Source organism: Narcine bancroftii, chromosome 6 (assembly GCF_036971445.1).
Source record: "Narcine bancroftii isolate sNarBan1 chromosome 6, sNarBan1.hap1, whole genome shotgun sequence".
Classification (NCBI taxonomy): Eukaryota; Metazoa; Chordata; class Chondrichthyes; order Torpediniformes; family Narcinidae; genus Narcine; species Narcine bancroftii.
This window is the reverse complement of record NC_091474.1, coordinates 43,492,652-43,506,285: the sequence shown is the minus strand read 5'-3', so window position 1 is coordinate 43,506,285 and position 13,634 is coordinate 43,492,652. Positions and strand designations below refer to the sequence as shown.

Below are 13,634 nucleotides of genomic sequence, written 5' to 3'. Positions count from 1 at the left end.
CGGGACAGGCAGACACGATTGCAGCGGTTGCAGGGGAAAATTGGTTGGTTGGGGTTGGGTGTTGGGTTTTTCCTCCTTTGCCTTTTGTCAGTGAGGTGGGCTCTGCGGTCTTCTTCAAAGGAGGTTGCTGCCCGCCAAACTGTGAGGCGCCAAGATGCACGGTTTGAGGCGTTATCAGCCCACTGGCGGTGGTCAATGTGGCAGGCACCAAGAGATTTCTTTAGGCAGTCCTTGTACCTTTTCTTTGGTGCACCTCTGTCACGGTGGCCAGTGGAGAGCTCGCCATATAACACGATCTTGGGAAGGCGATGGTCCTCCATTCTGGAGACGTGACCCATCCAGCGCAGCTGGATCTTCAGCAGTGTGGACTCGATGCTGTCGACCTCTGCCATCTCGAGTACTTCGACGTTAGGGATGTAAGCGCTCCAATGGATGTTGAGGATGGAGCGGAGACAACGCTGGTGGAAGCGTTCTAGGAGCCGTAGGTGGTGCCGGTAGAGGACCCATGATTCGGAGCCGAACAGGAGTGTGGGTATGACAACGGCTCTGTATACGCTTATCTTTGTGAGGTTTTTCAGTTGGTTGTTTTTCCAGACTCTTTTGTGTAGTCTTCCAAAGACGCTATTTGCCTTGGCGAGTCTGTTGTCTATCTCATTTGCCGATCCTTGCATCTGATGAAATGGTGCAGCCGAGATAGGTAAACTGGTTGACCGTTTTGAGTTTTGTGTGCCCGATGGAGATGTGGGGGGGCTGGTAATCATGGTGGGGAGCTGGCTGATGGAGGACCTCAGTTTTCTTCCAGGCCAAACATTTTGGCAGTTTCCGCAAAGCAGGACGTCATATATATATAAATAAAAAAGAACCCCCCCCCTTCAGCCAACTCTCCTAAGGAGAGCCATAAAAAAAAGAAAGAATATTAAAGAGAAAGTTAAATATACATATTAAAATCTAGTCAATATATATTGAAATGTAAATATTCCAAGTATAACAGCCACTTATTAATTAAAAAATTATAATTATCATGCGAAACATACATAATTTTTTCCATTATTAAACAATATTTCATCTCATTATGCCATCTATTAATATCAATCATATTTGTATCTTTCCACGTACTAGCAATACATTTTTTCGCTACGGATAAAGCTAAAAGTACAAAAGCAAGCTGAAACTTGTTTATTCCCAAACCTTTCAGAGGTTGAAACTACCCAATAAAAATATTGTTGGATCTAAAACTATTTTAATCTTATACAGGTATTCTAAAAACGATTGAATTTTCTTCCAAAAAGACTGTATATATACATACATAACCAAACAGCATGAAAAAAAGTTCCAAACGTATCACCACATCTAAAACACAAATCTGATTCATTAAAACCATATTTTTTAAAATTTTCAGGTGTCAAATATAATTGATGTAAAAAATTTTAATCAATCATTGCATAACGTGCATTTATCAATCTAGTTACACTATCATAACAGATATCTAACCAATCACATTCAGAAAAAATAAAACCAATATCCGCTTCCCATTTAATTTTAGATCTATCCCAAGCCTTTTTATCCATACCATCCTGTAATATTTGATACATAGATGAAATATAACCCCTCTCTGGTACCTTCATAAGAAAAGTCTGAAATTTAGTCATTTTAGGTAAAATCATATCTCTACCAAACATAAATTTTACCAAAGATGGAATTTGATAATAAAGAAATAGAATTCTTATCAATACCAAAATCTTCCCTCATCTGATTAAAAGATAAAAACTTACCCTCTTTAAAACAATCTCCCAAATTTTTCACACCTTTAAATCTCCAATGCAGTAAACTTTGATTATGTATTGAAAAAGAAATAAGTTGATTATTTCAAAGCCAATTATTTCAAAGCCAATAATTTATCCCTAGAGCCTATCATTTTATTTTTCTTTATCCATAACTTCATTAAATGCTTTAGTATAGGCACATTATATTGTTGTAACAAATTTATATTCCACCTAAACAAAAATTGATGTATTTCAAATTCAGAAATACTTGCCATCTCAATTTTAGCCCAACTAGGAGGCCATCAATGAACTAATAAATTTAAGTTGGGCTGCTTTATAATAATTTTGAAAATGTGGTAAACGTAATCCCCCTAACTCATATTTCCAAGTTAATTTATTCAAAGCTACTCTCGAAAATTTCCCCTCCATAAAAACTCCCTAACCATTTTATTCAAATCTCGAAAAAAAATTTTATCAAGTAAATATGGAATAGATTGAAACAAATGAGAGGCCAATAGAAGTTGGGAGATTATGTTCAAATTCACAAACATTTCTACGTCTGATTCCACCTGCATTGAATTCGCCCATCGTTATTGAATGAAGATTTACCGGGACCAATGCCTGAAGAGGGCGCACAAAATCAGTGAACCGGTGTGGACTCGAAAGGCCAACATGGCCTGTTTCCGCTCCGTAAATGGTTATATGGTTAAATATTGTATACGCAGAAAGATATTCATCTTAATTGTATTTATTCTTCCCATTAAATTAATAGGTAAATCTTTCCATTTAATCAAATCAGTTTTAATTTTTTTTCATTAATGGAGCATAATTTAATTTATATAAAGATTAATAATTAACATTCAAAATTATACCCAGATATTTAATTCGATCAGTCCACTTCAAATTAATAATATTCTTATAAACTGAATAATTTCCATCACTTACCGGTAATATTTCACTTTTTTCCCCAATTAACTTTATATCCAGAAAGACATCCATATTGTATTAAACATTTCTTCAAATGCAAAAGTGACTGAGCTGGGTTTATTAAATACACCAATAAATTAGCAAATAAATTAATTTTATACTCCTCGTCTAAAACTTTCATACCTTGTATTTTGTCTTATCAACTGTGCTAAAGGTTCAATCACTAACGCAAACAAAGCTGGTGATAAAGGACGAGTTGATCAGGTTAACTTAAAAGATTCCGAAATCAAACCATTTGTCAATACTCTAGCTACCGGTTTACTATATAGAGCCCTAATCCATCCAATAAAAGAAGGACCAAACTTAAATTTCTCCAAAACTTTAAACAAAAAATTCCATTCAACTCTATCAAATGCTTTTTCTGCATCTAAGGATATCACCATCGGGTGATTTAAAGATTATCGAAATCTATTAATCAAACTAATCACGCACAAAATGTTATCTGAAGCATATCTATTCTTTATAAAACCTGTTTGATTAATATGAATCAACTTTGGTAAAAATATAGCCAATCTATTCGCTAATATTTTAGCTATTATTTTATAATCTACATTTAACAATGAAATTGGTCTATATTTTCAAAGGATATCTATCTTTTTTAGGAATTACTGTAATTAAAGCACTAGAACAAGACTCAGGTAATTCATAATGTTCTCCAACTTGACATAATACATCCCCAAACACTGTAGATGTAGATAAATCATCATAAACAATTTTATAAAATTCAACCGAAAATCCATCATCACCAGGCGATTTACCATTTGGCATTTCCAACATAGCTATTTTAATTTCCGAATCAGTAAATGGTTCATCTAACTCCTGTATATCTCCATCCTCTAATATCGGTAAATTCAACTGTGATAAAAAAAAGATCAATCGATCAAGTTTCTTGTTTTTCTTCAGATGTATATAACTTTTTATAAAATGAATAAAATTCATAATTAATCTCACAAGGTTTAAAAGTAAAAAGAGAATTCTGTCTAACAGCATTAATAGTCCTCGATATCTGTTCTTTCTTTAATTGCCACGTCAATACCTTATGTGCTTTCTTTCCCCATTCGTAATATCGTTGTTTAGTCCTATTAATCACACATTCAAATTGATAAGATTTCAAAGTATTATATTTCAATTTCAGCCTAGATAATTCTATTTTCTGATCTTCTGTATCATCTTTCTGAAATTCCTTTTCTAACTCATCGATCTGTTTCTCTGATTTAATCTATTTTTTTTAATTTTAGAAGTATAACTAATTATTTGTCCTCTCAAATAGGCTTTCATAGCATCCCATAATACAAACTTACTTTGAACAGAATTAGGATTTTCCTTTAAAAAAAATTAATTTGTTTTTTTTCAAAAAATCAATAAATTCCATTTTTAACAACATTGTATTAAATCTCCAACGATAAGCTATTTGAGTTTTCTCAGAAGCTTCATATGTAAATATAACAGAGAATGATCTGAAATCACCCTACTTATATATTCCACTTGCTGTATTTTCCCTTGTAAATGTGCCGATACTAAAAAAAAAAGTCAATCCTTGAAAACGATTCATGTCTAGATGAATAAAAGGAAAAATCTTTCTCTGTCAGATTAAGACGTCTCCAAATATCTACTAAATTAAGATCTTTCATCAACGCTTGGACCTGAATTGCCATCTTGGATTTTTTAAACTTTCTTCGGAGATTTATCTAATAAAGGTTCCAAAACACAATTAAAATCACCACCAACTAAAATATTATCATTAGCCTGACCCAAACATAAAAATGCATCTGAAATAAATATTTCATCATCTGCATTTGGGGCATCTTCTTTCTTTGGCTTGGCTTCGCGGACGAAGATTTATGGAGGGGGTAAAAAGTCCACGTCAGCTGCAGGCTCGTTTGTGGCTGACCAGTCCGATGCGGGACAGGCAGACACGATTGCAGCGGTTGCAAGGGAAAATTGGTTGGTTGGGGTTGGGTGTTGGGTTTTTCCTCCTTTGCCTTTTGTCAGTGAGGTGGGCTCTGCGGTCTTCTTCAAAAGAGGCTGCTGCCCGCCAAACTGTGAGGCGCCAAGATGCACGGTTTGAGGCGTTATCAGCCCACTGGCGGTGGTCAATGTGGCAGGCACCAAGAGATTTCTTTAGGCAGTCCTTGTACCTTTTCTTTGGTGCACCTCTGTCACGGTGGCCAGTGGAGAGCTCGCCATATAATACGATCTTGGGAAGGCGATGGTCCTCCATTCTGGAGACGTGACCCATCCAGCGCAGCTGGATCTTCAGCAGCGTGGACTCAATGCTGTCGACCTCTGCCATCTCGAGTACCTCGACGTTAGGGGTGTGAGCGCTCCAATGGATGTTGAGGATGGAGCGGAGACAACGCTGGTGGAAGCGTTCTAGGAGCCGTAGGTGGTGCCGGTAGAGGACCCATGATTCGGAGCCGAACAGGAGTGTGGGTATGACAACGGCTCTGTATACGCTTATCTTTGTGAGGTTTTTCAGTTGGTTGTTTTTCCAGACTCTTTTGTGTAGTCTTCCAAAGGCGCTATTTGCCTTGGCGAGTCTGTTGTCTATCTCATTGTCGATCCTTGCATCTGATGAAATGGTGCAGCCGAGATAGGTAAACTGGTTGACCGTTTTGAGTTTTGTGTGCCCGATGGAGATGTGGGGGGGCTGGTAGTCATGGTGGGGAGCTGGCTGATGGAGGACCTCAGTTTTCTTCAGGCTGACTTCCAGGCCAAACATTACCTTCTGGCAAACCAACAATTTTCACATTATTCCTTCTGCTTTGATTCTCCAAGTAATCAATTTTTCTTTCTAACTCCTTCTCACGTTTTCCTAGTTCTAGGATTGATTTTTCCACCTTCAACACTTTTTCTGTGTTAGAAGTCACTTGTTGTTTACAGTCCAAAAAAGCAGTCTGAAATTTTTTTAAATCTTCACAAGATGCATCCACACGTGTCTTAACCATATTTAATTCTGAACTTATACCAGCATTCATTTGAACCATTTCATTCATTTGAGATGTCAACAAATCTATTCCAGGTTTTATAACAGCTTGAACAATAGCATTCAATTGCATACACTGTGAATTGGTAAAGCTCAGCCCTGCTCTCTCTGATGTAGTGGCAGAACAAGGTAACTGCAGCTCCTGCTGCAACTCAACAGAAGGCATTTTAAAAGTGTTACTGCGGGTCTGGAGTCCCAGCAACGGCACCCCGACTTCCTCAGGGGGTTGCCGCTGGTCTTCCCCCATATCTCATTGTTTTCTCATCAATTCGCGAAGAAAAACAATTTCTTCAGATTGAAATGCTACCTGATGCATTTTCAACAATGGAGTCGTCTTCCTGCGTGCTCCCTCTGTTGAAATCGAAAGGCTTTCCAAATCGGGGTCCACTTCTTGGGAACATGCACATTCTTCCGGAGAACGGGTAATTCCAGTGCCATCCTTCACTTGGTGAGCAATAGACATTTTTTTTTCAGCTCCCACAGGCAATCTTTGGGGTTTAGACAATGAAGAGATTGAGCCTGGGGTGTATCAAGTCGTCTAGGCCCCAAATCTTCAGCACTTCGAAAATGTAACTTCTTCTGCACTTGAGGTTTAGTCTTTTTACCATTAGTGGCCATAATAATTCCTTATTACCTTAAACTAAAATTTAAAAAGTTTAAACTTGAAAACAAAGAGTTAAAAAACAGGTACTTAAAAGTCTGGCCAGAGAGGTCGAGATTACACGTCTAAACTCTACACCATCTTGCCACGCCCCCCAGATCTTAAATGTTTGACATCACTCGACACACTGACTTTTTCCAGCATTTACATTTTTACTTAATATTTCCTGCACAAAAGGTATCTTACTTTGTTTGAAACCCATTTCATCCATTTACTGAACCAGGTCAGGATCATATTTGAAGTAAAGATTAAAAAAATAGAGAGCACTCCAGACTTCCTTTGAATTCTTCTATTATTTCTCAAACAAGCTTAATCTATTGTCAATCTTAACCAATGTCAATGGCAGGCAATCTCTCACTCATTCTCATGACTGCAGTTGACCCCAGCCAATCAGTTGACCAAAGAGTCAAGCCCATGATATTGTTTGCCACCACAGACACAGAAAATAGCAGACAGCAACGAGTGCAGACCTTGGATGACATTTCCTCCTTATTCCACCCAAGTACAGGGCACTGAGAAATGAAAGGATTTCACCATAAAGACAAATCTGCAGACATGCATCAGACCAGGTGCTAATACCAAGTAAACTGGTGCAATCATTATGGGGCTAGAACACACTGCACCAAATTCCAGAAAGACTTCCTTATCCCCAAATACAGATCCAGAGTCTTTTATTTTATAAATTGATATGAAACATCAAAAACAAACACTATGTGTAATTTTCATAAACTAGATTTGTGTGAAAAAGGAAATAAAAACTGCTGACGGTGGAAATTTGAATCAGAAACAGTGTTACATCACAGTCGAGCAGCAATAAAATTCACCAAGACAGTGTTATTTTTAAAATAATATCTTTATTAATAACTATTAATAATAACAACTTAACTAAACTTAACCCCAACTATGCGGGAATATACCCATTTGAGCATGTAATACCCGAACTATTACAGCTTAGGCATAATTCTGAAAGTCAATTCAAAGTTCAGTCTTAGAAATCCTGTGGGTTTTTTTTTGTAATTCTTTATCGCACTATGAACCATATCAACCAATATATTTACAGATGCATCTCTTTAAATATTTACAGTGACATTTTCTCTTTTTTCTCCCATCCCTCCCTTTCCCCTTCCCACCCCCCTCCAAAAAACTGTAAATATTGAACATACAAAATACAATAAAACAATATCTTTATACAAAAGGAATACAAACAAAAAAGACGTATCATCTACTTATACACGTTAAATCTGATCGTGTTTATCTTCTTATCATTTTAGGTGGTGGTGGTCCGAGGACTGCTCTTTCTGTTATGTTCCATATATGATTCCCAGGTTTTTTCAAACATTGTAACTTTGTCTTTTAAATTATATGTGATTTTTTTTCCCAATGGGATACACTTAAACTTGGTTATATATTCCATTAATGTTTATAGTCATATGGTCCAACGTGGCCATCTTATATCTTTATTTTCAATTATTTTCTGCCTCTTCACCAAGAAATTCTGTGTTAAAACTCAGACTTTTAAACTGATGTTCAGAAGTAATTACGAAGGAGGTGAAAGTGAGACTGTGTGATCAGACTGCCAAAAACTCTCAAATCCTTGTTGAGTTGCTTCTAGAGAACTGTCCTTTCATACGAATGATTGTCACAACTCCCTTCTTCCTTGCATAGGGGAAACAAAAGACTTCCACGATACTTCCAAACTCCAGGCACAGGTCAGAAGAACATCAAAATGGTCATGATCCAAATGCAGGAATGATCCTGCCTTCTTTACCCAGATATGGGTTAATCAAAATGACCACTACGGTCACTACAGTGGTTCAACAATAATTCCCCTGACAAGGAGAATTATCAGAATTGTCCATTTCACAGAACCATTCCAACTCTGTGTTTAACAAATGATCAATACTGAAAAACTGTTTCTTTAATAAGAGTCCCAAACATGAGTCATTATCATATGACTCTCTGTAAGTGTCCCATCTGTTTTTCCTTGAATAAACACCATTGTTTCTTGGATCTTCTGCCAGAGCATTACTTGGTTTATAGTCAATACTCAACCCTGCCATGCAATCTGTAAAAATGTTTTGAAATCTATGAATGCTTTTCACCCTGCACCAACCCCCAAAGAAACACTCACAAAAAAACAGGAGCTTGTAGTAAACAGAAAATGTAGGACAAATTAAACTTTCAAAAGCTGATGTAGTTGTATTTGTGCTTAAAGATTCAGTTGCCTATAGATTGATCCCAAATTATGATAAACATGCTGTCATTGTACAGTGGTGGCAGATGAGGAGCGCCTGTTGCTATGGTGAGTTTTGTGGTACAAAGCAAAGATGATTTATTTTTAAAATATTTTTATTGAGTTTAATAATTTTGCATACAAAATTCAATGAGATATATAACCAGTCATCTAAAATGTAGGTAAAGAAAATCAGAAAGAATACAATAGCATTAGCCAGTTGCCTATTCATATGAAAAACAAATCAATTAACATATTTTAATGTATATAATTAAACCCATTTACAAATTATTTGGGTAAAAGAAAAAAGTAAAAACCTATAAAACTAATCTATACCCTCCCTCTAATCAAGGTTACGGTTAGTTATACACAAAGGAAGTTTGGGATCAGATAGCAACCTTGTGGCATTGAATGGCGATCTCTTGGATTCTTCAGAGTTCTTAATTCTTCCAATCGTAATAGTATTCCAAGAATGGGCTCCACATCTTACAAATTGAAATTTTTAATCTTTAATATTGTATCTAATTTTCTCAAAGCACATGTAACCACTGTGCATGGGTAGTTGAAAAATTATCCTTCCATTTCAGTAAAATTGCTCGTCTGGCTATCAGCGTAGTAAAGGCGAAAACTTTTCCCTGAGTTGCAGACAGAGCTATATCTGGCTCACACAAAAAACCAAACCGAGCAATTAAAGGACAAGGCTCTATTTTAATTTTCAAAATCATCGATAAAGTTTGGAAAATGTCTTTTCAAAAACTCTCTAAATTTGGGCATTCCCAAAGCATGTGGATCAGTGAAGCTTCAAACATAGTTGATCAATAGCTGCATAGAAAACGAGATAGAATACACATGTCTAAACTGAAACTATGTACCACCTTAAATTGCAAAAGGCAATGCCTTGCACAAAATGAAGAATCATTAATCAAAGATGATTTCTAGGCACGTGTCAATGTACGTTTCTGTGTTAAGCCATTTACACACCGCAATGGACAAGGAGTTTGCTGTTAAATAACTAGGTTAATGTAATTAACCTCAGCCAATTTTTGATCTGTGGGTACCACTTTACCCTGCCTCCTTCCAAGAGGTAATACCGATGAATATAATCTTTGCTACTACTGTAGAAAGCATTGCTTGCATCCAACACAACAGCAGGCCAATTGCATTAAAAAAGTAGTATTTGGATCAAAGATCCTTGAAAGCTTACGTTTGAGGTAAGAAGACTGGGCATGTCGAAAGTTAGTTGAGAGATCCTGAAGAGCTTGTGCAAGAGAAGAAACTACATTACAAAGGACCCGCTCCTCCTGCTCTGTGCAATTTCGCCCTTTGCTCTGCAGGTTCTGCACTGACCGCTGACACCTGTGGAACATCTAACAGGGAAGAGAAAACAATAGCACAAAAGTAAGAACATTCAGTCCACCTCCCAGAAACCACAAAGTGCCAAAAATCAGAAAACATTAACACTGTACATACACAGACCTATGGTCTACTTAATCCTTGGTTCAATTGTATGCACGTCGCCAAATGTTAAAAAACCGTGCATGATTAGAATACACCTGTGTACCTCAACCTAACATCTCTTTTAATCTCACTTTCCTCGTGGATGACACCTGATGAAAATTTGAAGAGAGAGGCAGAATCTCTAGAAAAAAACAGGCTTTACTCCTGTTTCCACACCCAATGTCCTACTTCTCTTGGGCAGCCCCATGTCTCAGCTAGTAGAACTGTGGTCTTGTACCTCCAGCGACCTGAGTTCAATCTGACCTCAGTATTGTCCGTGAGATGTTTGCATTTTCTCCCTGTGAACTTGTTGGTTTCCTTCCACATCCTAAAGACATGAGAGTTGGTAGGTCGACTGATCACTGCAAATTGGCATAATGTATAGGTGAGTGGTAGAATATAGGAGGAGATGATGGGCATTGTAGGGTTAGAGTGGTAGGTGCTGGATGACCAGCACAGACTTAATACTGCATGGTTCTAAAGTTGTAAATGACAACCTCCAGCATAAATTTATCTCATCTTGCCTCATAAACACACCAGCTATTCATTTGGTAGCAGCTCACACATCTTCTCTAGAATGCATTGCCAGAAGGAACACATCCTGAAAATTTTGAGGACATGTCCTGTCACAGTCATAGCAGAGCCACAAGGTCAGTTGTTTTGCGCAAAGCCTTCGCCCTTCCTTTGGGTCATCTGGGAAAGATACCACTTTGTGGTCCTTGCCAATAGAGAGGCCCAAGAAGGTCTCAATGACCTTCATCATGCAAGCAATAATTACAATAGGTCTGGGCAAAGGGGAGAAATATCAAACAAGATTATCACTTCCAATGACAACTACTTATGGTTACTGCCAATAAGACACGTGCATCCTAATGGCATAATCGGAAAAGGGCACTGGTGCAACAGGGCAACTGTAATTGTTTATATGGCAAAGTAACGTACTGTGAACATTTAAAGCTAATCAATGGATTTGACAAAGATAATTCCACGCAAAGGAGTCCACAACCTCTTCAATATAAAACAGTAACTAATCCAAAATGAATTCAGAAATAACCTTTTTACTCCAAATGGTAATATATTTCATTACTTCATGCTGAATGTTAAGAGAATAGATGCTTTGAGAGAATTTTGTTTAATATATGAGCAAGAAAGGTATGCTGTCAGAGTGATCCATTGTAAATAAAATTAAAGCAATTTCTTGTGGACATATTAAAACCAGGCAAAATTGCAGAAGAAAACCCTCTTGGGCCTGATGGTGTGTTTTTTTTTAAATTGTAAGCTCAATGTACATCTTCCCAACAATGATATTATAAACTGCAACTGCAGCGAGCTTGGCAGAATTGTTGGATAAAGCAAATAATTGTAGCGGTAATATTCTACATGCACCATGCATATAACTTAAATTGAGCATGGAATGCCCTGATTACTACAGTCCCTCCACACATCAGCAATGTTCACATGCAAGGCATGTAGTAAGGGCATTAATTCTCAATCTTTTTCTTTCTACTCACATACCACTTTAAGTATTCCCTATTAGTAAGGGAATTAGTAAGGGATTGCTTGAGGTAGTGTGTGGATTGTAATAGATAAATATTTTGGGAGGAATTTGGTAAAATTAGAGTAGGTTACATAAATACACACATTTTAAAACTGATCTTATTTGAAGGGCTGAAGAATTCATATTCAATAACATTGCAGAAAGAATGGAGAATGCTAAGCACATTTCACAAGTAGGTGCTAATTGAACTGACGTCATAAAATGAATGGACTGGAGACAAACTGGCTACCAGTACCTTTCTGCAAAGTGCTCACAGAAAGGTCACTCCTGGGTTTTGTTTATCCAAGACAAAATCTTGACAAAGGAGAAGAACTCCTGTTGTTTGCTGAAGAAGGTGGGGGTTTTGCAAGTGAGAGAGTCACATGGGCTTTCTGGCAGTGAGAGAGAGAGAGAGAGAGAGAGAGAGAGAGAGAGAGAGAGAGAGAGAGAGAGAGAAGCTCTCTCAGCTAGTGTGTGTGTTGTGGGTGACACTGAAAAGCAACTGAACAGAAGAAGCCAGAAACAGCTGGATGAAACTGATGAAAAGCTCCAGAGCAGTGGATGGCTGGAAGTGCTATCGGTCTGATGTTTCTCTTGGAATAAGAGGAACAGAAAGGAGCTCTGTCGTAACCTGAAAGAAAAAGGTTACCATCTGGAAAAACCTGATGGGGAAAGTTTCATCAGTGAGACATTGAGGTGACTAATGGTAGTACCTCAGTTGTAGAAATCCTGAAACAACAAATCTCTCTCTGCAAACCCTACAAGAACCTTCCTGAGAAGTAAACATTTACCTTTCGAGCACCAAAGCCTGGTGACTTTATACATGTTAAATTCTGTGCACAGTATAAGAATTGCCTGCATTCAGGGAACTTGGAAGAAGGAGAAGTGAGATTGAACTGTGAACCAAAGAACTTTTTTTTTAATAAACACACACATTACATACATGTGCACTTAGAATTAGAATGGGGCTAATTTGGGTTAGTTAAGTATAGAGTTAAGTTAAAGTTTAATTCTATTTCCATTTTAAAAATTGATTAAAAATAACTTTTGTTTTAAAAACCACTTGTCTTGGTGAATGTCCATTGCTGCTAGGTTTTGGGGTCCTTTGGGCTCATAACAGGATGGAAAGAAAAAGTTTGAAAACCACTGTTTTAATCATACCTAATTGACTCGTTATGTGCACGGTTTCAGAACTCCAAAGGAAATGGGCCAATGACAATTTTTCTCAAGCAAAATATTTCAGTAACAATTGGGTCTAGAGCAGTGATTCTCAACCTTCCCTTCCCACTCATATACCACCTTAGGCAATCTCTTACTAATCACAGAGCACAGATGGCATGGGTTACTTAAAGTGGTATGTGAGTGGAAAGAAAAAGGTTGAGAATCACTGTGGTAAGATATTCAACGTAAGAGAAGAGTGTTTATAGAATAGTCAGTTAAGAGACCCTTCATAGCTTAAACAGCCTACAAAGTTCTGCAGTGGCTTTCCACTGGAATTGAGGATCATATCATGCCCCCTTCTCTCACCTCCTAAATGTTTCCTCTCTATTAATGCTGCCTCAGTATCTCTACCTGGGTAATTTCCTGGGTGGTGATTTCTATCGCGTGTTCCTCCGCAGTGCTGTCGTCCAGAGTTGGTCGATTCAAGTACTTGTCATGCAAACTGGCAAGCTCCTTCATCTTCTGCTTTATTCTAGTAATGTCAAATTGAATCTGGTGGGGGGGGGGGGAAATAAAATGCATCATATATTCACACACAGCGATCGATGACACTCTCCTTGCAGACCCCTCCATTGATATATGTACTTTTGCAAACTTCCCCAATTCATTTTACACTCACTAATATAGAGAACAGGCTTCAGCAACTGACAGATTATAATATGGCAATGGCCATTGTGGAATAATTCTCCTAACCCTTCTCATCTTGCCTGCAGCCTATAACCATTGACCACATCATTTTCTCATGTCTT

General features: G+C 37.5%; 1 protein-coding gene across 3 annotated transcripts in view; it reads right to left on the bottom strand.

The window, feature by feature from the left end:
- Window positions 1-13,634, bottom strand: part of stx16 (syntaxin 16) — a 43,063-nt gene that overhangs the window by 13,639 nt on the left and 15,790 nt on the right. For all 3 annotated transcript variants that reach the window (XM_069884844.1, XM_069884843.1, XM_069884845.1), the window contains exons 3-4: window positions 13,237-13,377; window positions 9,835-9,997 (exon numbers count right to left, since the gene is read on the bottom strand). In XM_069884844.1, coding sequence (XP_069740945.1) covers window positions 9,835-9,997; window positions 13,237-13,377 — 304 coding nt within the window. The remainder of the gene's footprint in view (window positions 1-9,834; window positions 9,998-13,236; window positions 13,378-13,634) is intronic.